The sequence below is a fragment of the Neophocaena asiaeorientalis genome, unplaced genomic scaffold (assembly GCF_003031525.2).
Source record: "Neophocaena asiaeorientalis asiaeorientalis breed wild unplaced genomic scaffold, Neophocaena_asiaeorientalis_V1.1 scaffold136, whole genome shotgun sequence".
Lineage (NCBI taxonomy): Eukaryota > Metazoa > Chordata > Mammalia > Artiodactyla > Phocoenidae > Neophocaena > Neophocaena asiaeorientalis.
The window spans coordinates 1420305-1446148 of NW_020185333.1; the positions used below are offsets into that span (position 1 = coordinate 1420305).

Genomic DNA, 25844 nt, shown 5'->3' on the forward strand with positions numbered 1-25844 from the left:
CGTACCGCAAAAAAAAAAAAAAAAATTCCCTTTAAATTTATGGTACTTCCCTAAAAATCTATGATGGTAGAATCAAATCAGATTACTTTAAAAAACAAAAACATTTACTGAACGTGTATTTGGTATTCCCTCGAATTTAACAGTTCTTCTGAAAATCATTCAAAAACTATCAGACTGAAGCATATAAAATTACTGTTTTTGTAGGCCAAAATTGGTCAAATTGTGGTAATTTCTATATAATAATATACAAATACATTCAAATTCTTTTGGAAACCATTAAAAGATAAGTGAGGACACAAGCAAACTAAGCGTTCAACACAAATACTTACAAAATACTCATCACCACAATAAGGATGGTGTTATAGCTTTCAATTTCCTTTTTCTTTCCTGCAAATTACAAAAAAAAGGCCGATTTAGAATCAGGATTGTTTAATTTCATTTGAAAAGTACTGGAAAAGAAGTTTTTTAAATTATTTGTAAAGACAAAGTGATTTACAGTGAATTCCCTGCACCCCTCTTCTGACTTTTGATATCCTGAGTATTAGTAAACAAATCTACAAAAAGAAACCCTGTATCAGTTCTGCAAATTTGGCCTATATTACAGATTAATTTGTTCTAAAATTAAACAAGCAATTCAATATATCATGTATGATCTGTAGCTAAGTTCCATCTCTGCGAATAATATTTGAAATAGTTTTACGTATAATGCTTCCCTCCTTAAAAAAAAACTTTTTAAATCATCCTCATCTGTTCTCTGTTTCCCAAATTTTGTTGTCAAGTGCCAAAATTAAAGAGCTATTAAGTTGAAATGGTAGAAAAACATATTCACACTAAGATGTAAACCTTAGAAAAGGATTTGATAATGTAGAAGGATGAGAAGGTATGACAGCTTTATAGCACTGAGAGAGGGAGGGAAAAACAGTTAGTAGGGGCAAGATGTCTTCAAAATTGAGAGTAGAGATAATCAAAGTCACCTTCTATCTCTGCAATTTTGCTGGGCTGGCCCTGATAGTACATAAGGAATAAAAGCATACAAACATGGTAGTAGATTCAAGGGTAGAAATCAAATGCGTACAAATGCTAGGCAGGAAGTTAATGAGTGAAGCATCCAGCAATAGGGTAAGAGTCGTGGGGACTGGTGACCTGGGGAGAGTGCACGCTCGGTCAAATGGGGCAGCTACTACTAAGCTCCAGCCACCTGCTGCTACGAAGGGATGTGGGTCCAGGGCTGCCAGATCTGAGACTCTATATAAAAATGTCCAAGGTTTAAAATACCATGTGGGCCCAGTAAAATACTTCTACTGGCCACATGCCTGCCATTTTGTAACTGCTCCTTTATACTTATATATTGGTTTTCTTTAAGGAAACCAGAGTTCGACAAACATTATTGGAAAAGGAGAGGAGAAAGTGAGACCTCCTAACTAACGTGTCTTATAAACAAGAGGCATATTTGGCTTCATATAAATTAAACTTATAAGGAAAAAAAACTTTCATCTCTGTTTACCAGGTAACAGCTACCTGTAATATCCCCTTTGGCATCTAAGCCCAGGTCTCCAGAAGAACGCTGAGAAGAAAGTTTAGGAGCTGTTTCTGCTGTTCTGTTGACTGTTCGCCTTCTTCTTCGTAGGCCACTAAGTTTTCCAGGGTCTTCAATGGGCTGATTTACCATAGATTCTTCCATTAACAAATCTGATTCTAAGAAGAAAAAAATCTTTAGATAGTGGAGAAACCTTCTCAACTATAAGATACTGGGGGGTTGGTCACTGTTTTGTTCTCAGTTTGCTTTTTTTTAGACCTTGGTAACTTTCTTTAACTATTACTCAGATTCTTATGGCCTAGATTCAAACTTTACTCTTAATGAAAAGTTTTGGAGTGTACGATGATCCCATAATGAGGCTGCATTATTCTAGGAAGAATGAACTGTATTAATTAATGACAGGATCATCAGAGCAAATTTGCCATGTGCTATATTAAATATTAATGTAGAGATTTCAGTTATGGAAACAACCCACTTACATTGGATCATTAGAAAGATTTCCAAGATAGATTATAGTACTTCATTGTCAATCTCAAAGGAAGGAGAAGCATATAATAGTTCTAATTTACAATGAGGGTTTGCAAAAAAGGAAGCACTAGTAAAGAAAATCTGCCAACAACCTATCGATAAAAACCTCATTTTCCACATTTGTTTTAACCTTTCCCTTCACCAGATTTTTCATTAGAAGTTCATTATCTAGTGGCCAAACTCATTTCTGAGTTTCATTTTTCTAGTGATCTGGAGCTTAATAATCAAATAACCAAAGACAAGGAAACAAGGAAAATAAATAATCAACAAGCTGGATGATGAAGCCTTAAATCACCCTGAGTTGATTGGCCACCACCTTTCCTTTAACTAAAATTAATTATGCTCACATATGTATATATATATATATGTTTTTTCCTCATGTATATTTTAAAGAATATCCAAACAGAACAACTACATCACCTCCCCAATCTCGTACCCACCTCCACCAAATCCACACATGTACGTGGTACCATTGCTAGGTGGGCCTGCATAAACCTAGGAGAGCTGCATTGGTAAGGGAGATGTGGGCCTGAGGAGGCCCCAGACCTTCGTGGGTACAAGTGCATACTTGTGACCGGATTACCCAGTCCCTCACTGCAGTCAGCTTCCTTGGCTCCTTACAGAGGGAGGGAGTGTGACAGCTCCTAACTGTGTGATCTTGGACAAGTCACTTAACCTCTCTCTCTGTGTGTTTCAATGGAAAAAAAAAATAATAGTACTTATATCTCACAGGGTTGTAAAAAACAGGTTGATATTTATAAAGCACACAGAACAACGTCTGGCATATCATAGACATTATATAAGTGTCTGGTAGACCAATGAAAATTAGAAGTTTTGAAATTCCAAGTGGAGTAGTTAGAACCACTTCAGTAGGAGTCATTCCAACATCACCTACCAGTTCCTGCTATGAATCCAAATGAAGAATCCATCCATTCTGTTAATAAATGCCATTTTTACAAAAATAGATAAATCAAGAAATTTACAAACCAAGCTGTTTGAAATAGTCCGCCAAGGAACTCCAGGAATTCTTCTCAATTAAAGATTTGACAATGGCCCATGGTTGTTTTTTGTATTTCAAATCTGTTGAAACTCTAATAGATAAGGAAGAAAGAAGAATATTTAATTTACAAATTTTAATTATATTATTAACATTACAATTAGATGTAGGAATGAATTCAGCGGAAAGCCAAAAGAATTCAAAGTCATTAAGACTATTTAAAAAAAAATTGTTCACTGATAATGAATTCTTTAAAAAATTACTGGGCGCCGCTAAAATTTCATCAACTTGGCATTTTATTTCTTTCCTTTCTCTAACCCTGAATTTTCTTTACTTAAATAGCAATAAAGGCTCAAAATAAATTTTACATTTCCTAAATGCCTCGTATAAAAAATCTCTAGTGGTCATACATTAGCTGCAAGTCACTACATTAGCTGAGACTAGGCCAGTTGTGTGATGGCCCAGCACCATCTTCAACACGCCAACATTTCTGGTCTCCCATCGCAACAGAGCTGTTTACCGCCCACCACGTGCTCCTCAAGTCTCCCAGTCCCCTTGCCATTAAACGGGGTCCTGTGAGCATTTCCGGCCACTGGACTGCGAGCACAGCTCTACAGCTCTCTCTTCCAGTGGCAAATGAAATGACACATATTCTGGATTGTGCAGCCCCGGGAGGTCAAAGCCTTCATCAGCCTGGGTCCTTGAGTAAGGATCCCCGCCCCTCTGCGGATTGCCGGTGGACACGTAAAGCAAGAAATAAAGCTTTGTTGTGTACGGCTACTACTAAGATTTCGGGATTGATACGTTACCAGCACACAATGTAGCCTGTCCTGACTAAAACACTCATTTACAGCAGCTCACCTCAACCGGCATTTCTGCTTTGAAGATCGGATGATATAGTATCTGTTCAGAGTATAGAAGTAATCATGGTAGGGGACATCGTGTGTCAGCACTTCTGAATCTACCAAGTAAAATTGTGCTTCCCGACTTTCTTTATACAGTCTCTGCCAAAATAAGATTACGTTTTTTTGCATGTACATGTTTAATACATCAAATTCCTCGCCAATATAGTGCCTATATACTCGAATTCCTTCTCACCAATTACAAAAAACATGAGAAGCCTATATACAGAGCCAGAAGGGCCACCATGTTGGCTGTGAGATCTATGAATTGAGACGGGACCTACAGAAATAGTATTTACTACCTCTCTGTCACTTCACTGTATAACTGTTTTTTTCCTTTCTTTGAGGCATGAGGAGGAGAAAGGAACTTTTAATTTTATCTTCTAGAGAAAAATCTCTCGTGTGTGTTAGTAATTTATAAAGAATTGCAAATGTTCCTGGTAGGGAAACAATTCAAAATTCAATTGAACAAAGCCAGGACCCCACTCTAAAATTCATCAAAGTTTAACAAAACCACCCTTCACCAAAAACATGAAGGAAGGAGACAACCACACAAAACACTGCTTTCCCTAAACAGGATCAGAAGTGGTTGCTGGCCAAATCTTTCTCATTTTCACCTTACCGATTCTGCCCATCCTCTAAGGTTATCAAAGACTCTCCCATTCAAAATACAAAACTTCTCTTAAATGTTTGAAAATCGTTGGAAGAAAAATATTTAAGTCCTTTTGAACACTGACGGACAAAAACTATGACAGCACAACTAATTCAGATGTTAATAAATATTTTCTAACTTTGCAGAACAGTTATACTATATGTCAACAACAAATGGCCAAACATAAACCCCACTGTATGACAGTGACATGCTGGTCACACAGTAGACAGAGCGTTAAATATCTTACAATCTCTTCCTCATATGTCACAGCAGCCATCTATTATTTGGCTCTAACCCTTGACGTGATCCAGTAAATCAGATTCCAGTAGTGTTCTTTTAAAAACCATTTATTATGGAAGAGTTCAAACATATACAAGAGTAGAAATGAACATTATACAATAAACCCTCATAAGCTCATCAACCAGCTTCAACAATATTAACTCCTGCCCAGTCCTGTTTCATCTGTACCTCTCCCCATATTCCCTCCCTCTACTCCCATCCTCTGCCTGACTAGATTACTTTTAAAAAACACCCTAGATACCAGCATAATTTCATCCAAAAATACGTCAGTATATCTCTTTATAAATTCCTCAGTGTATCCCTTTAAAAGATAAATATTCTCTTCTTTAAAATATAGCTACAATACCATTATTGCACATAAAAATGAACAATTCCTTAAATCTCAGAAATACCCTTTTACAGTTGGTTTGTCTGAATTAGGATTGAGTTAATTTGGTTGATATAACTCTTAAATCTCTCTTAACCTGTACACAGTTTCTCCTCTATTTTTTTCCTTGCCGTTTATTTATTGAAACTGTCCTGTAAATTGGTGACTAGGACCTATGACAGACATCTTCCCTCTTCCCACATGCACGATTCTTTTGGAATACTGGCAGCATAGACATACCTGCTTTTCAGTGACCGTGGTGCACTTTCCAGTTAGTGGATTATTAAGGACTATAGTGTAGGTCATGGTTCTCAGTTGGTCACCTCCAGGCTCTACATTCCAAGGGGTAGATACTATATCTAATCACAGCAAATATAAAAAGAGTTAGTTCTAGAAATTTGAGGGGTATGGCTTGGAATGGAATCAAAGAGGGAGTTTTTGAATTATTTCAATTTTTATTTTTGACCAATCCTAACTTCCTTATAACTGTGTTATTAGTTTAACATTAAACAAGAGTAAAATCACATGTTAGGCACTCTTCTTGTATGTGACATACGCCCCACCTCATTCATTTACTTCTAAATTGTAGTCTATTAAAAAACTTTTTTCTTTTCTCTAGAAGATAAAATTAAAAGTCATTTCATCAGTAGGCTTCTTTTTAAAGTCCCCAGTACCTACAAAGAGAAGTAACGGTGCTGGCCCTTATTAAACAGAGATAGAACACTTCAACGTTCCCATCACTGAGGACAAGACCTTGAATTATGCAGCAATATGATCTGATTCCAACTTGTGGGGAAATCACGTCGATGAGAAATCGTGCAGTGTTAATGGTTTATCTGCTGAGATCTTTAATCAAGGAGGGAGCAATGGAATATAAATAAACTATGTAAACTTTTCTATATGAAGAAAGCTATAGAATAATCTCTCTGCATTTATGGCAAGATCTTGGTCAAAATTCTCTTTTATTTACTTAGCAACAACACAGTGAGTAAAAATACACTCTGAACGGAAACATATCTTTAGAACATAGCACCATACATTAATGAAGGTCCTTTAACAAGCGAAACACTAGGAAAATATAGGTAACAGCATCATGAACTCTATTCAAAGATCTGACTAAGCCGGCTAATGTTGTTGGCACAGTGGATTTAGGCAATTAGTATATCTGGCTGCTATTCATCAATGTCCTAAAACATAGGAGCATTTATCTAACCCACTACCCATCATCAAAGGATTGAAGCAAGGCTTTATGATATATCCAATTTTGCTCAACTTCTTTCATTTACTTAGGCCTAGAGATTTAATGAGGGATCCTGAAGCTGCCTTTTGCATATCTAGAAAAATTGTGCAAGCAAATTAAAAAGGCAACATTACAAACCATGGGATCTACAATACAGAATTTGCTGTAAAAATGATTTATTTAGTTGTCCAAGAAAGAGATATAGAATTAATTATAAAACTTTTCAAAAGATCACTTTAGTCATATGTCAGCCTGTTTCAGAAAAATTATACAAATAGTCCATTGTTAATCAGCAACAGAATTTAAAGATATCATTGAATTCTGCCATTAAAACTGCACACCATTCAACAAAGCAACTATCAACAAAGATGAAAGTGTCTCTCCCACTTGTATCTTCACCAATGTTGCCAACAAGCCTACTGAACATAATGTGCCACAACATCGTCTACTTCAGAGACAGAAAGTAGAACAGTGGTCGTAGGGAGAGGGGGAAATGCAGAGTTATTGTTTAATAGGTACAGAGTTTCAGTTTAGGAAGATGAAAAAGTTCTAGAGATGGATGATACTGATGGCTGCATGACAAAATGTGAATGTACTTAATGCCATGGAATTGTACTTAAAAATGGCTAAAACAGTACATTTTATGTTATGTACATTTTACCACAAGAAAAAAGACTGGTGAATCTAGGTAACGGGTATAGGTTTTATTATACTATTCATGCAACTTTTCTGAAGGTTTACATTTTTTTCAAAATTAAAAAGTTGAATAAAAAGACATAAAACTGAGCTTTGAATTACAAAAGTAGTGTCATACAATAGTAAACAAAGATTTAGAAGAATCCAATTTAGATCATTTTTATTGAAAATTATTAAGAATTACCATCATTTTTAATAATTTAAAATCATTATTAAAAAATAGATCCAGCAGTAGCTATTTTAATGCTGAAATTAGGTTAAATCCACAAATTACTGACCATACTAAACTTTCCCATTAAATTCTTGATATTTTTAGAAAGGAGGCTTTGAGACCCATTCTCAAGAAACACAACTTTGATTACTAGGTAACAAGTTCAGAAGATAACATAATAGCGTGCAATCAGAAGCAGATTATCTCTTTTGGGGCAAACCTTCTGACTAATTCTAGGTCTAAAGGCAACATGCCTATAACTATTTACACTTGTGGTCAGCCAGAAGGCTTTGCTGCCCAAAGCCATTTATAGCATCAGATAGCAAACACAGTCATCCATATTGAAGCTAGATATGATATCAGACACCAAATGCAGCTATGATTCAAAAAACAAACTTCATTTAGTACCAGCGTGGAATAACATGCTAGTTTCTTGTGGGCCTTTTCAGCCATAAAAATAGTGGTGCAACATCAACAGGCATCATCTTAGAAAATTAAGAGAAATTATGTATCCTACTCTTCTGAAATAGCAAGTTCTCCAGGTAGACATGAATGGCAAAAAGATACAAAATAGATTCAAAACAGATATAATAAGTTAAATATAAGCTACTGAGTGAAAAGATTTATATCCCTCAGGTATTATACATTTTTAAAACTGGAAGAACTGGGGCTTCCCTGGTGGCTCAATGGTTAAGAATCCGCCTGCCAATGCAGGGTACACGGGTTCGAGCCCTGGTCCAGGAAGATCCCACATGCCACGGAGCAACTAAGCCCGTGCACCACAACTACTGAGCCTGCGCTCTAGAGCCGGTGCTCCGCGATAAGAGAAGCCACCGCAATGAGAAGCCCGCGCAACGCAACAAAGAGTAGCCCCCGCTCTCCGCAACTAGAGAAAGCCCACACACAGCAACGAAGACCCAATGCAGCCAAAAATAAATAAAATAAATAAGTTAAAAAAAAAACTGGAAGCACTGAAAAAAGTAATGATTTTTAAAAACATGACATTCTTAATATAATCACAAGACTCAATAGCTATCAATTAGAAACTGCTTTGCTACTCTACTATAAATAATAAGGAAAAATTACTCTTTACAACTGAATCTATATCAACGATATAATCTATGAATATGTAATTATGTTTACATAAAAGTTTCAAATAAAGGAATAACATCTAATCGTTAATAAAATGGCTAAATTATAAACTATATTTAAATTGATTGTAGAATAACTTTCTCTTTGACCACATCAAATGACTCGGCTTATATGGATCTCTGCCGCTGCTGATTTCTAATTTTATATAGCAAGCTAGACCACATGCTCCCAAAGTTTCTAAAATATCTTGAAATATTTAGGATAAATTCAATTTCAAATTGACTATAAGCTTATTTGAGATGTTTACCAAAATAGAACTTTTAATACATAATCAATAAAATCTTTTTTATAACTAACTTCCTAACTGGAACTTTTTTTTTTTTTTTGGTATTTTCATTAAGGTAGACCATAGACACTGCAATCTCAAATTTCCATGAATTTGCACAGAGAAAACACACACGTGTACCACTACCCAGATCAAGACAGAGAACTTTACCAGCATCCCAGAAGCCCCCTCCCAGTCTTTACCCACCCAATTACCAACTGCAATTAACTAGTATGCTGATTTTATGCCCATAAATAAGTTTTCCCTGTTTTTGAACTTTATATAAAGAAATCACAGTACGTACTGTTTTGTGTCTGGCTTCTTTTGCTTAATACTACATAATATCAGTAAGATTTACTCATATTATTATAAGTAGCAGGTGTTTTTTTTTCATTGCTATACAGTATTCTTTTGTGTGAACGTACACAATCTGTTTATCCATTCTATTATTGGTGGATACTTGGGCTGTTTTTTGAGTTTGGGGGCCATTATAAATAATGCTGCTATGAACACTGCAGTACATGTCATTCAGAATACACATGTACCCATTTCTGAAGGTTATATATACCTAATAGTAGAATTGTGGAGTCAGCTTTAGTAGATACTGCCAAACCATTTAGCAAAGTGATTGCACCAATTTATACTCTACTAGAATCCAATTTTTCCACAGTAGAACCCTTTTAAAGGTGGTTCAACCCAACTAAACTGCTACATTAATAAATGAATGGAGTTTTAGTTCTCAAAGGGTCTGAACTTAATTGTAGGTAGGACCTGACTAATTGGACAATTGTACTATTTACGTGTGATTTTAGCCAAAACACCTAAACACTAGTTTATACATCACCAAAATAAAATGGAAGCCTGTCTAAATTTTCCCCTTGACAACATAAATCAATTTACATAAGCTCAAGCCTCTAAGGATAATAAAATTCTCCCAAATTTATCATTAGATAAGAACACAAGACCAACCTATTATATTTCTAGAACTGGCAAATATCTGCATAAAGCGTGAACTGGTGAACAGCAACTCAAACATTCTCTCAGCACTGATACGAAAAACACGGTTGATATAAAGTCTTCCATGAAGATCTTTCTCAGGAATATTTTCTGGGGAAACAAAAAACATGGAACAAAGAGTGAAGACATCAAGGAAAGGTAATTTCAAGGTTTTGTTTTGTTTGTTTGGGGCACAAAATGGTTTTTACGTGTGATTACAATGATCAGCACATTACAGGACACTATTAAAACTCTAAATTGGTATTATATACCTATGTACTATGTATAACTATACATAATAGTATATAGTAATTAAACTATACATGATCAATAGTTCAGTCAAAACCCAAAAGACATAGAAATATTTAACTTGAATATCAAACTACCATAATATATCATTCAAGAGAATATTTCATGAATTTGTGTGTCATCCCTGTGTAGGGGCCATGCTAATCTTCTCTGTATCATTCCAATTTTAGTATATGTGCTGCCAAAGCGAGCACTCAAAAAAATATTTCAAGAGTGACAAGGGCAGTATTGAGACACATAGGGTGGTATCTACCACGGTGAATAGCAGGTCCTATTTCTGAATACGCAAACATTCGGTAATTACTAAGTCATGAATGACTCGAATATCTCTCTGTTGCACTCACTAACTTACTAGCCTGAACAGTGTTTCAAATTTGACTTGAAGCTCACTCCCCCAAGACAAGTATCACTGTATCCACTACCTACTCTCAATACCACACATTAAAGGAAATCCTTCTGAAAAGTATTCTTCAAAGCTAAATAAAGCCCAACGGAATATTACATTTTTCTAAGAATTTGACAGCGATAATTATGTTGAAAACTCCTGGTAGCAAATGAAGAAGCAACATCTGCTCACCTCTCCTCATGTTCCCTGGAAACACTGCATAAAAGAGCCCAGGAATCTATGGTACTTAGCATATGGCAGGTATTGTGCTAAGCACGTTACAAATATTCACTCCTCTTATCCTCACAGCAATCCTGTGAGATAAGAGGTATTAACATCTTCATCTCCATCGTACAGAGGAGAAAACTGAGACACTGAGAGAATTGCTGAAACTCCCCGAAGCTCTGTGGCTAGTGAGTGACTGAATTGGAATTTGAATTCACTGTAGCTCCAGAGCACACAAACTAAACCTCTATTTTATAGTTCAAGGAGTTTAACTTAGAAGAATTAAAAGGAAATGAAAAAAAAAAAAGGGACATCTAGGAATAGGAGCCTGGTAGAATAAAGGAAATAGAATAAAGCAATCCAATGTGAAATTTTAATGATTTCAGGGCTGGGATTATTTATTATTTCAAGGATTATGCCTGTCAGTACAGAATGACAACTGTGACAAAAGCTCCCCACAGTTCACAAATCAAACTCTTAAGAATTATCTGTGTCAAGCATCTGTCCATGTTAAGCCATGAGAAGCAGTCACTTAAAGTAAAAGATAGTGGTTTAAGCATCAGAAAAACTCTTCTAGCTCTGCCTTCACCCCAGCTGTTGGTTTTTCTCCCTCATGAAATGGTTTGTGTCTCCCTATTTTGCTACAGGTGCAAAGAACTTAGGGACATCGGGTAGATACTGATTTACCTTCTCCCTGCAACAATACTATGTGTAGGCAAAAGCTATTCACTGCAATTTCAAGTAATGGCTACTTGGGCATAGAAATGAATCACTGAAACTAGGCAATTAACTAAGGTTCTGTGAGGCAACTTCCTAATTAGGCTTGAGAAATAGCTTTTTCTGACATAGAAGTAATACATGTTCATTGTAAAAATAATTCATGTATTCACAAAGAAAGCAAACAAATACACGTGATTCTATTAATCCTGCCCGTCACCTTCACAGAACTTATCCCAATTTGTAATTATATTTTTATTGGCTTAGTGACTTGTGTATTGTCTCTCTCCTGCGCTAGACTCTAAGTTCTATGTGGGCAGGGATCATGTTGATTTCAAACACCTAAGTATATTACGTTTGGCACACAATAAGTGTTAAATAACTTTTTGAATGAAGAAGTGACTATGGAAAATGCAAAAAATCTTAGGGTCTACTTTTACTTATAGGACTTTAAATTTGCAATCACATTTTTAAACTTTTTATTTTTTAATAATTTTAGAGGTACAATTAACTAAACTAGGCTTTATTCCTATTTTTTCCAGTAATGTCCCTTTCTGTTCAAGAACCCAACCCAAAGTCCCATGTTGAATTTAGTTGTTATCTTCTTAGTCTCCTCCAATCTATGACAGTTCCTCACTTTTTCCTTGTTTTTCAGTGCCCTTATACATTTGAAAAGTACAGGTCAGGTATTATATAGAATGTCCCTCAATTAGGGTTCATCTGAGGTGGGTTTTTTTCATGATTAGACTGGGGTTTGGATTTTGGGGAAGAATACCACAGAGATGAAGTACCCTTCTCTTCAAACTCAGGGTGTACACATATCAGCATGACTTATGATGATGTTAACCTTGATCACTTGGTGGTGTCTGGCAGGCTTCTCCACTTCAAAAGTATTATTTTCCTCTTTCCACATTCTATTTGTTAGAAATGAGTCACTAAGTTCAGCCCATACTCAAGGGGAGGAGAATTAAGCCCCACCTCCTGGAAAGGGGAGTATCTACATATATTATTTGGAACTCTGTAAGGAAGACTCTTGCTTGCTCCCCCATTTATATATTTATTCAATAATCATTGGTATCAGTATGGACTTATGAATAATTATTTTATACTTTAGGTTATAATGCAGTATTATCATTATTTATTTTGCTGCTCACATTTTTTTTTGTTTGGCCATTAGAAGTTCTTTCAGGTTGACTCCTATGTCCTTACGACATGCCTCTTTTTTTCTTTTTCAAGCACTTCTTTATATTCTGGCACTACAAGATGTTCCAGGTTCATTTTGTATATTCCCCAACTGGGCCCTAGAAGCAGCCATTTCTCTAAGGAGTCCTGGAACTATAATTTTTCAAAAGTAAGTTTCCTGTTCACATTTAAGAAGGACATAAATTACACTTATATAAAATATTTCAATACAATATCTTCATATTTCATTTAAACTCCATTATTCGATAAAATGTTCTATATCGTGACTGATAAAACATAATCTGTGGTATTGCTGCTGGAAATTAACAGTAATACTTTTTGTATGTAAATGTGTTTGAGGAAGTAAGGATATGAAATAAACTATTTCCACCTGGGATTATTTTTTTTAATATTTATTTATTTGGCTGTGCCGGGTCTTAGTTGCGGCATGCGGAATCTTTGTTGCGACGTGCACGATCTTTAGTTGCGGCATGCATGCGGGATCAAGTTCCCTGACCAGGGATCGAACCCGGACCCCTGCATTGTGAGCATGGAGTCTTAACCGCTGGACCACCAAGGAAGTCCTTGGGATTATTTATTTATTAAATTCATGGTACTTTAAAGCTTCCTACCTAAATAACATCACCAATAATATTGCTGGAAATTTATTGAGCTAGCAGGTGGCATTTTAAATGGGGAAAGGAATACTGCTCAACTTAGTAGCAGGTTATTATTTCCAATAAAGAAGAAATACTATTTCAAGCGTATAAGTTTGAAAGTGGCCAGTGGAAATCGTGGGAAAATTGAGACATAAGTATGAAAAGGACCTGGACATGAATAAAACTTAAACCAGATGTTGATAGTATTTTGAGGATGTGTGAAAAGTGTATTAGGTAGGTATGCAAGAAAATTAGGTAATTTGGAGTTTAACTGAGTAACTAAGGACACACAATTTTTTTATCTTCCATTTTCTAAAAATGGGTGATTAGGGCTCACATGCAATACAGAAACTACATCACTATTATTTCTTTGTTTATTTCTAGGTAAAGACACAGCTTATGTGAGTTTTAATGTTATCCTTTAATCATTAATGTTAATTTTATAGGAACTCAATAAAGAAAGTAAGGCATTTGTTTTAAAGGACCATTCTTATAAAAGAGCAGGTGAGAAAAAAGAGGGGAAAAAAATCCCCGTTTTGCTGTCACTTACGTGTCTGGCCACTGGGTGCCAGAGTAGATCTTCCTACAGTTAGAGGTTCAAGCAGGCAGGGGATAACTAATTCACAGGGCTGCGTACCCAAGCATGAATGGTAAGGACACCAAGAGAGTCTAGTCATTCCTGGTGCTTGACCATTTTATAAAAAAACTTCCTGTCAACTATCTTTTCAAAAGAACACATCAACTGTCTTCTTAATGCATTCTATGATATTTTAGGGACTTGTTTATTTTTATTTACGTTTTTAAGAGCGTGGGTTTAGTTTTCATCAGAGATGCTTCAGTGTTTCCAAACCAAGGGTGAATCTGATTTGGATTTGGTTCTCAAGGATTTGGTCTTGGTTTGGTTTTGGATTTGGATTTGATTTTAGATTTGGACGTGATTTGGATTTGATTTAGATTTGCCTTGGATCTAGTTTTAGTCTTCATGGATTTAGTAAACAGCCTGCAGGGGTTCCCAAACCAGGTCTAAGCCGAACAGTAAGTGGACTAGCAAATACAATCATGCCAGACAGATCCAAACCACTACAACATCCCCATCACCAATATTCTGGTAGGAATATTAATATAACATGCTGGTACAAAAGCAGGTATAGCAAAACTTCACTGGCATTACTCCGTTCTTGAAATTTGAAAGTAGTCACTACCCTAGATCTTTCCCATTGTCTCCTCACTTCACTGACTTCAGTGTCAATAATCTTACAGCTAAAAAGAAAACAAATTCCTTGAAATGCCCATTTGATAATCATGACAAGCCCTAGGTTATTGGTTCTAACTTAAGAGAAAGTAAAGAGAATATGATTTGCTATAAAGTTTCCCTTAAGCAACTGCTTTTTATTTTTATTATATTCTCTACTTTTGAATCTCTTTCTCTTTTTTTTTTGTGGTTAAGGAAAGTAGTAAAATTATAGTGTTACACCATGAAGATTTTTATTATGATTTTTTTAAACTCAAATGGTATTAAAGACTCGAATATAAGACCTGAAACCATAAAACTTCTAGAAGAAAACATAAGCAGTACATTCTTTGACAGCTTTCTTATCAGTATTTTTTTGTGTATATCACCTCTGGCAAGATAAATAAAAGCAAAAATAAATAAATGGGACTAGATCAAACAAAAAAGCTTTTGCACAGTGAAAGAAACTATAATCTAAATGAAAAGGCTGACTAGAATGGGAGATGACATTTGCAAACGATATATCTGATAAGGGGTTAATATCCAAAATATACAAATAACTCATACAACTCAACAACTGAAAACCACCTGACTAAAAAATGAAATGAGTAGAGGACCTGAATAGATATTTTTCCAAAGAAGACATATAGATGGCCAACTGGCACATGAAAAGATGCTCAACATCACTAATCATCAGGGAAATGCAAACCAAAACTACAACGAGGTACCAACCCACACCTGTCAGAATGGCTGTCATCAAAAAGACAGCAAATGACAAGTACTGGGGAGGATGTGGAGAAAAGGGAACCCTTGTGCACTGTTGGTGGGAATGTAAACTGGTGCAGTTACTATGGAAAATAGTATGTAGGTTCCTCAAAAAATTAAAAATAGAACTACCATACAATCCAGCAATTCCACTCCTGGGTATTTATCTGAAGAAAACGAAAACACTAATTCAATAAGATATATGCACCCCACTATGTTCACTGTAGCATTATTTACAGTAGCCAAGATATGGAAGCAACCTAAGTGCCCATTAACAGATAAATGGATAAAGAAGGTAAATGGATAAAGAAGGTGTGGTGTGTGTGGGTGTGTGTGTGTGTGTGTACACACATATATATATATATATATACACACCCACACCCCCCCACACACACACACCCACACACAATGGAATATTACTCAACCATAAAAAAGAATGAAATCTTGCCGTTTTTGACATAGATGGACCTAGAGGGTATTATGCTTAGTGAAATAAGTCAGACAAAGACACATACTGTATGCTTTCACTTATATGTGGAATCTAAAAAACAAAACAATGAACAAACATAACAGAAACAGTCATAGATACAGAGAACAAACAAGTGAATTTGCCAGAGGGGAAGGTTGCCAGAGGGGAAGGAGGTTGGAGGAGGAGAAAAATAAGTGAGGGAGATAAGAAGCACAACATCCAGTTACAAATGAGTCATGGATAAAAAGAAAAAAATTGCTTTTCCCTTGTTACTGCTTCATCTCCCCCATCTTAAGGCTTGGGACGTTAAAAGCTAAATGTGATGAAGATTTTCAAATTCCAGGCTTCTGAAAAGTGGAGAGAGGTTAGATTATGAGCCCCTTTCCTCTATTTCTTATTAACTTCCATCCTTTTTTGGTTCATTATAGAGTGAGACTGTATCTAATGCAAAAACCAAATGCTCAATTTGCACACATTTAATATAAAAGTAAACATTAAAAGACGTAACTGAAATTTTACTAAAATTTATAAGAAATTCTTTACCTTCATCAACAGAATCTGAAGTGCTGCTTTTGTCCAAAGAAAGATATTCATTTTTATTCAAGTCCAGTGATTTTGATGACAGTCTACTTAACCTCTTTTCTGAAGTTAGTGAAGGATTTTTGATCTGTTTCTCACTCTGGGGTTCCTCTTTCCCTAACCCCTAAAAAGCAAACAATAAGATCTTTAATAATAAAGACACTTTGAAATACTGCTTTTTGAAAAAATTGTTATGCTTGTATCACATTTCCAATTCAGTCCAAAAAATATTGGTAGATAACATAGACTATCCTAAAGTCATCTTCTTATACATTAATGAACAATAAATTTATGAAGAACATCACAAAAAAAGAACTCACAGACAATTAACAACATGTGAATCACTTAGGTCGAAGAGAAAGGGGACAAAGGACAAAAATAATAGAACAGTCAGTTCTTTGGGGTGTGAAAAGGAAAGGAGTCAAACCCAGTTAGTTTCCCCAGACAATACCTGCCCCATCACCTCAAGGAAGAGAACTCACCCATCTCTTAAGACCAGTAACTAAAGGGGAAAGGGAAAGAAAAAAGAGAGATAAAAGTCACATAAGAGAACAGTGAGGGAGAAAAGATTAAAAGGGAAAATTAATTTCACAGCAAACCCATAAGAACAGAGTTGGCTTTGCTGTTAAGGGACTAAGGAATTGGGCATTAAAATATATTCAATATATACCGCTATCCATACTTTCTGGGAATGGCTTAATAAAGATATGTCATTTCTATAATAAATTTAATATTAGGCATTAAAGTATGAATGCTATTGCTATGTTAGTAGTATTCAAGTAGAACAGTATTATAATTAGGCTTAATAGAACAGTGTGATAAATATAAACTACACAGCAATGTACTTTCTTGCATTGTCTGTGTATAAGCAGATGAAAGACAGCAAAAGTGTATCTATAACTTCCTGCCTCATGAGATCTTTGAGCAGCACTTAACAACAGAAGCAGCTCCAGGGAGGAGACTGGTTTCCATTGGCCGCTCAGAAAGCAGAATAACAACCGGGCCCCGGGACTCAATTTATTAAAGGATTATACTATCCTAGTCGAGGACTGATTTCAATCAGAGAGTATTGTTAAAATCAAGACTTGATTTATTTCGGAGTTCCACACTACGAAGCAACAAGTTTATTAGCTGACCCAGGGTCTCTTTAGATGCTAAGTAGAGTAACTTTCCACACATATTACTCCTGTTGTTTCTAATTAAGATATAGTTCCTATTATAAAGAACATGGACAGATACTTATAGGAAAAGTAACAGTCCCTATCTTTGAATGGTTAGCATCTGGACAATTTTTATTTCTTTGTATATTTTTCTATATTTCCTGATTTTTTACAAAGAGTATTAAGTTTATAACTTAAGAAAAACCTATTTTATTCTTGGAAAAAATGTTATTTCTAACTTTTTGTTATTTCCAACTCTGTTGGAAGTAAAAATGAAACAAATTAAGTGACATATGATATTCATGATATCTGAGAATCTCACTTTACTGCTCTTGAGTGCAAAAGGAAAAAAAGGACCAAACTTCTAAATTACTTGTATTCCATAACCTGAAAACATCTATACTAAACATCAATGAATATATAATCAATCTTAAAACATTAAATTATTCCTCTACATTCCATTCCCTTTCATTAGAGAACATATGACTTCCTTTAGGGACAAAACTAGAAGCAAGGACCAACAGGTTAACTGTCCCAAGAGCAGGTACAGAAGACATTGTCTGAGAACCCAGTCCTCAAAGTCAGACTTTTGTAAAAGGAGGAGGGGACTGTAAGAGATCCCCTGTCCTGTTACCACCCCAAAATTGAGTGGTTTGGTCTTCTCAGTGAGAACGTACAAGGGGATTAGCATTCAGAATCACCTCCCTTACACCAGCAGTAAGTTTCCAAGGGTCTCTTGATGAATAAGTTTTACGTGAAATCCACAACACAAAATCAGACTGAGATAGGTGCGTGATAATTGCCTGAGACAAGTTTATAACTTGGTGGCCTTTTACATAAATATATTCTGTTTCAATGTTTCCCCAACATTTATTCACAGCAGATGCTGGGAGCTCGAGAGAAGGTAGAAAAAGTCCACTGCTGGCCACACACAGATTCACCTTCAATCATAATAGCTTATGGCTATTGAATACTTAATATGTGCTAGGGACTGTTCAATGCATTTTCACATATATTAATTCATTTAGTCCTTATTAAAAAACCCTGTGGGGTAAGTGTCCTCATCTTATAGTTGAGAAAACAAAAGCATAGAAAGGTTAAGGAATTAAGTTAATTTATTTAAGGTCATACAGTTAGCAAGTGGCAGAGGTAGGATTTGAAGCCAATGCTCTGATCTAAAACAAGAAATTCAACATTGGCCCCAAACTTGCATCCCCAATCAGAAGAACAAAAGTTGTACACTCTTAGCACTCAGAATGTGGCCTAAGTACCATTCTTCATTAAAACTATGGCTCATTAGAAAAAATGGCTGGTACTTAGTCTGGGACAGAAAGTATACAAACAAAATGTGCCTAGGACACATTATTGTACCAGAAAGAAAGGAAGTCATCAAAGACTACTGATTATTTCAAAAGGACAAAGGAGCCAACCTGAAGGGGCTCCCATTGGCAGAGGGGACAAACTGAGTATAAAAAGTAGTAACAGGGCTTCCCTGGTGGCGCAGTGGTTGAGAGTCCGCCTATTCAAGTGATAGAAACTCACTGAAATTTAAAAAAATTGAAGGGCTTATAATAATACTTGAAAAAAGAAAGAAAGAAACTAACTAACTATGAAGCCCAGTAATTAACTGGATGTGCCTGCTTTAGTAATCAGCTTAACAAGCATCTATTGTTATTCAAGCATGGTGCTCAGAGTTCTCCTCTCCCCTTCAAAACAGATTCTTTCCACTACGCACACTACCTACTACGGGAAAAATTCTGCTAACTATGAATTTCTCCACCTTATCATATTTTTAATGATGTCTATCCCCCTTACAGACTGATGCTCAGGGAGCTGCCTGGTAACTCTGCACCATATCCAGCTCTGAACAGAACCACATATTATTCCCATACAACCTCTGCAACTTACAGGCTTAAAACTCTTGTCCTAAAATACAAGAGCAGCCTGACATCTTAAGTTTTTAAACATTTTGTATATTGTATTTTTATTTTCTCTTCCATTGTGATGAACACATGGCAGTATCAGACAGATTTTAAAAGGTCCATTGTGATGAACACATGGCAGTATCAGACAGATTTTAAAAGGTCCATTGTGATGAACACATGGCAGTATCAGACAGATTTTGAAAGGGATATCATATACTAACCCCTTTTTGTGGATTTCCATCAATTGACTCTGTTTCTGAAACCCGACTAATTGATTCACGGGTAAAACTGATTGGCTTGGATAATTTTTCATCTCTCTCCCCACAGCCATCCAAGCTGCTTCTTCTTGGACTTCTGTAAGAAACACATCATAGAAGCATAAACAAGGTCACTTCCGCACAAATAGCTGATTCAGTCTCCTCACTGAGGTCCTTTTCTATTATAAAGCACTTGGACAACAAATTTTTTTTTTGTAATGTAACAAATAAGCTTCTACTTATAACAAAGCTATCTTCTTAAATCACATGCAAATTGACTCCACTGCTGAAAATAAAATATGCTCATATAAGATTTTATAAACTTCAGAAACCATTAAGAAATTAACCAAGTACAAGTGGCCGTAACAGCAACTAATAAAATGAACGTTGCTTATTTAAATTTCAGTTGCGGACAATGAAGAAGCTTCGAAAGGTGCAGGGTAGGTGTTTGAGTTGGATGCCAGGCAACACCGGAAGGCAGTTCTAGATCTCGTCTCCTTCCTTCAGATTCAGTACCAGCTGAGATGGCACATCACTCCAGGAAGGGAAAGCTCCTGATGTCTGAGCACAGAGCCCATCCATCAGTCCATGCCTCCCTTCTTGTTCTTCTCGTTCCTGAGAACAGGAATTCCTAAGGTTAAAGGAAAAGCTTTCAAATGGTCATAGGAACAAGATTACAATAAATGTCTTGGGACCTTCTTTTCCTCTTTCAGGGAGTGGGGGGGAAAAACAGGAAAGTGTATTAAATATAAAAGCAGCACAATGGATCTAATTTCCAGACCTCAACTTTATTGAGCAATTAGCATTCCCATGTAATCATTGCTATGTTTAGACTTAAAGTGCTCCTAAAATAAAGTGGCTGCCTGACATCTGAATCCATATTATCCTGACAAAGAGACAGAAAAGCTAAAAAAGCCTATTCTACTCCACCCAAATAATACTTAGGTCTACTACTCAGTTACTCCTGGCCAGGCAGAATAGCAGGACTCTGAGGGAACCAAACAAGGAAAACGGCTCCTGGAGACAAGACCACCAGCTGAGTGTCTGTACTTGAGGATTTTAAGGATGGAGGTGGATTGTGGAGAAATGAAGATAAAAAGAGGGAGGAGAGTGAAGGAAAGATTGAAAGTGAAAAGAAAGAAGATGGAAGAGCTGAGGAAATACAGGTGTGAGGTAGATATGCTTGTCTCAGAGATTGGAAGAATGAGAAAAAGAGCAGAAGAGGGAATGAGGATCCAGGGAAGTCCCAAGCCTAGTAAACTTTACAAGGAGAGTAGTAGTCCAATGGAAATTTTTAACTTTACAGAAAACTAATAAAATATACACGTGTAACCATGTAAAAAAGACTGTAAAATATTAATGCTGAGCTGACACAATATAAATAGGATCAGTATAACTAGAAGGCTTATCTAGATAGAATAAAATCTTTGTACACACATGAAACTTTGAAAGATTTCCACCTTAAGACTTATTTACTACAGAATTTTTAAATAAATAATTTGCCTTATTTTTTATTAAGGTATAATTCATATATCATAAAGTTCACCCCATTTACAGTGTACAATACAGTGATTTACAGAGTTGTGCAGTCATCACCACTATTTAACTTTAGAACATTTTTATCACCCCAAAAGAAGCCCTGTGCCCATCAGCAGTTGTACTCTCCACTCTCCCTTTCTCCCAGTCCCTGGCAACTGCCCATCTACTTTCTATCTCTATGGAGTTACTGATTCTGGACTCTATTTCCTATAAATATGAAGACGAGATGTGGTCTTTTGTGACTGGCTCCTTTCACTTAGCATAATGTTTGCTCTAGAATTTTCATGTATTATCCTTAGCTGTTTTTATTGCTCTGACCTCAATCACCATTGGACAAAAAGCACTTTTATTTGTACAGGTTAATAATAATGTCCACTCTTCCAAGTGAATTCCCATCAGTCAAAAATAATCTCTCTCCACTCTGAATTTTTCCCACATTATCTATTGCTCTTCTTGGCCCTTATCATTTCCAACCCTGTATTATATTTATTTGCATTCCCTGTAGCGCTATAAGCTCCTTTCATTAATGCATTCAATATTTATTGAGTGCCAACTACATGTCAAGTACTACGCTAGGGTAGCCTTGAGGAAAAGTCATATTATCTTTCTATCCCTTAAAATATCTTCCAGCTAATTTTCTTTATTGTTATCTATAGGTGCAGAGATTTCACTAGGTACTTCTCCATATCCTTAATAAAAAGGTTTACTAACCCCATGCTTTAAGCAAATCCCAGGTGACACAGTTACAAAGTGAACATTTCCTCATCCGACCTGTATTTGCTTACCAATTTAGCAAACTATTCACTGTCCTCACCTTTCACTCATTCCACTACAGAGAAGCAAGAGGCAAATTTCACTGGATGGTGAATAAATAGAAAGCCTGAATTAGTAAAGTCTAAAATAATTCTGCTTTGATTAATGATGAAATAAATCTTGACATTTTAAGACACTTTGCAGTACCTTGGCTGCACGTTATCCTCAATCGACAGGGACAAGTTCTCCATCTCTTCAGCATTTAAGCCTAGCTCAGTGCCATAGTTCTGCTGGAGCAGCTGCCAGACTTCCTGTCTGGTCAAGCTCTAGAATGACAGAAAGATTACCCTGACTATTGGAAAACATAACATAGTATACAACATAGTGATTCAAAACATGAATTCTGAAGTCAAAACGACCTGTTATGCAGTTACTAGTGTATGGCTTTGTTAGTTATTTCACCTTTCTAGATATCAGTTTTCTGTATCTATAAAAAGTGGGTTAACAAAACGTATCCGACATAGTTGATACTGGGAATAGGTAGATGATGATTTTTTTTTTTTATAAATTTATTTATTTATTTTTGGCTGTGTTGTGTCTTTGTTGCGGTGTGCGGGCTTCTCACTGCGGTGGCCTCTCTTGCTGCAGAGCACGGGCTCTAGGCGTGCGGACTGCAGTAGTTGTGGCGCACGGACCTAGCCGCTCCGCGGCATGTGGGATCCTCCCGGCCCAGGGCTCGAACCCGTGTCCCCTGCATTGGCAGGCGGACTCTCAACCACTGCGCCACCAGGGAAGCCCGGTAGATGATGATTTTAAAGAGTGTAATATAATAACTACTGTCAATGGGTGTAAGACATTTAAAACCCTCTTTTTATAAAATAATTTGTTCATCCTTTCTGGCAATTACTAAACTGTGATTTAAATTCTGCAATCCAACCAGGATGACTGGATCACCATTCAGAATACCAAACGTCAGTTCAGAATCCCTCCCCTTAATTCATAATGTATCTGAATATTTTAACTATATTTGAAACCTCACATATCAGTAAATTTTAAATTATATTTTCCTAAAATATAAAATGCAAGAGTCTGGAATTCAGAATATTTCCGTTTTTATTTTTATTTATTTTTAATAAAGTCCAGCTTGTTCTTTCTTTGTAGGTATCATATCAGTGTTAAATAATCTAATATAAAAAATGCATGTGTTACAAAGGAAAACCAAAACAATAATAGTATGACAACCAACAGTCTGATTTTTAGAAACATTATGGATGGTTAATTACATAATTAAGCAAGGTAGAGGGAGGCAGCATAACACTTGAAGCAACTGTTGACAAGATTCTTTACATCTCTTTCATTCAACAGATATTTATTTAGAACTACCACATGTGTATCACTGCACTAGATGCTAAAACAGATAAAAATGATGTCCTACTTGCTCTCAAACAACTATAATTTAGTTGAAGAAACACTACAAACTTTTAAGTAAAAGTTAAATATGACAAGCTATATCATTATTATGTACTAAAGAACTGGTAGAATCAACATGATATAGAAATCTAAAGGAAAGAAATATTACTGTGGTTTAGGGTGATCAGATAAGGCTTCACATTGCAGAAGGGTCTTCAGCTAAGCTGAGGGAAGGACATGAATAGAGGAAATGGAGAAATAAAAAAATTGGGGAGAGGGAAGCTACATAAAAATATAGAATAAAATACATGAAAAACATAAGCAATATTTGTTTTGAAGTCAGTTATCAATTTATCAGACTAATCAGAGTAAAAATTTTAAGTGGGTAAATAGTAGCGATAAATATAGGGAAATTTTATGGGGCAAAAACAAACAGACACCTTGAATTCCTCACAGATATTCCCAATGACAAATACCACATTTCCTTTTTTCTTTTTCCCTGTTTCTCCTCTCTGCCTAGTAGCTATGCTATGGTATCTTTGTTTGTTACATTATACTAGATGACCTTCATTACATTTCATGGAAACTCAAAGATATTAAGAACAGAATTTCTGCACTTTAGACTGCTAGTTCCCAGATGACTAAGATTCCATAAGAGCAGTTGTTGAAACTTCAGATGTTACTATCAGTATTTCAAAAAGTCAAAAATATCCAAACAGTTACCTACAATAAAGTTTTTCAAGCTAGGTAAAATGTAAGGCCTCTTGGTTCGGAGCTGAATTATATTAACCTAGAGTGGTTATTCCAGGCTGATAAGAAACTCTCATTGGAAATAATGTATCCCTAATTAACGATAATGTTCTAACATTTTATTATTTAATATACACCACTTATTTGGTTGACAAAAAGTCTTTTGAAGCATAGTGTCCATAGAAGAAAAAAAGGATCACTAGTGGTAGAGAAAGAAACCACTGTTCTTGATCCTAAAGGTACCCACACGCATTTCTGATTCCCACTCCAGAAGAACCATTTGTGAATGGCTTTTTTTTTTTTCACAATAGCAATTAGCTCATGCTAATAATTAGCTCAATATTCCAAAGATGTTATCTTTGAAACAATTTTAGTGTCATAAATGCATGGTTAACTTTATAAAGAGAAACAAGCAATATTTCAATATACTTGTGGAAGATTAACCTTTTATAAAAAGTCTTCTGAAATAATAGGTATCAAAGTATTCCAAAAACAAACTAAAGCAAGTAGCTGAACAATGAGCTAAACACTCAGAGAGTGTTCTAAGAGTGAAAGAAATGAAACTTATAAGTAAAATAGTAACAACAAAAATACAATTTTATTTGACTACATCAATAAATGTTTTAAATATATTATCAAATACTATCAGGAAGTTAATAACAGAGTAACTTCAATATACTTTTAATCTGTTAATTAAATTTAAACATATAAGGTTAATAGAAAACAAAATAGAACTCACTTAACTTGTCACCCTATAGATTTGCTAATTTGTTAAAAAAATGACTTTTTCTACAAAGTCACAAAAATGATTATTTACAGCCATGCTGAATATTCAAACATTAAAACATATACCCAGACTGATATTCATAATTCTTTCAATAATCAGCAGCAGAACCAGGGTTAAGTAACCTTAAAAAACAACTTAAATTTTAAACAAAGGCTGACCACCTACCTGCTAACAATAGGGAGGAAGGCTCCCCATTCAACCAGCTGAGCACTTGAACAAAATAAAGAGGAATCAAGCAGTAATCAGATAAGGCTCAAAAGTCAGATCAATTTCTGGCCCAGAAAGCTTTGTATTCTAAGTACACTGCAAAGTCTTTATCTGCAGCAGAGTTCCAAACATTTAGTGACAACCATGCTTCAATCTTCTAGTTTTGTTATGAGAAGTTTTCCTTATAAAAGACAAGCTCTACTATAATTTAAGGCAAATGATTTGTCACTTCCTGGTTTGTAGTATCAGCACTCTTATCCAAGGCTGCCCTTCAGAATGCAGAATTGGAAGTTACACCTCACTCTACAGGTTCCTAAGCCACTCCTACTAGAAGAGGGTAGGTAAACAGGGTTTTATTAAAGAGACAGTTCCCTATTTCTTCTGTTCTACACACTGATTAGAAACAAAAAAATGCAAATGAAAATTACTTGCCTATGCTCAATTCTGTAAAATGCTTATTGCAATATGATTTTAATCTCATTTTTAAAATTAAATATATTAAGGGTTAAATTTTCTTCTCCATGCTAATACTTCCTATTCAATTCTGGCAATGTCATTGCTTCTTCATACCCCACTTCTTCAGTACTAATGTCACATCCCCATCAGACTCCTGCATTAACCCTTTACAACTATCAAGGACTGCAACCCTTGAGTACTGTAAATGGAACGTCAGGAAATGTCAAGAAGAATGA

General features: G+C 35.6%; 1 protein-coding gene and 1 non-coding gene across 2 annotated transcripts in view; both read right to left on the reverse strand.

Moving 5' to 3' along the window:
* Nucleotides 1-25389, reverse strand: part of GRAMD1C (GRAM domain containing 1C) — a 34392-nt gene extending 9003 nt beyond the window's left edge. Inside the window, exons 1-10 of the mRNA XM_024735427.1 lie at nucleotides 25111-25389; nucleotides 22206-22324; nucleotides 19671-19803; nucleotides 16329-16488; nucleotides 9817-9954; nucleotides 5524-5642; nucleotides 3924-4066; nucleotides 3053-3156; nucleotides 1519-1695; nucleotides 330-387 (exon numbers count right to left, since the gene is read on the reverse strand). Coding sequence (XP_024591195.1) covers nucleotides 330-387; nucleotides 1519-1695; nucleotides 3053-3156; nucleotides 3924-4066; nucleotides 5524-5642; nucleotides 9817-9954; nucleotides 16329-16488; nucleotides 19671-19803; nucleotides 22206-22249 — 1076 coding nt within the window. The 5' untranslated portion in view covers nucleotides 22250-22324; nucleotides 25111-25389. The remainder of the gene's footprint in view (nucleotides 1-329; nucleotides 388-1518; nucleotides 1696-3052; nucleotides 3157-3923; nucleotides 4067-5523; nucleotides 5643-9816; nucleotides 9955-16328; nucleotides 16489-19670; nucleotides 19804-22205; nucleotides 22325-25110) is intronic.
* On the reverse strand, nucleotides 10240-10346 carry LOC112393272 (U6 spliceosomal RNA). The gene has a single exon (XR_003001872.1). It is a non-coding gene; the product is annotated as a U6 spliceosomal RNA (small nuclear RNA).
* Nucleotides 25390-25844: the final 455 nt, after the last annotated feature.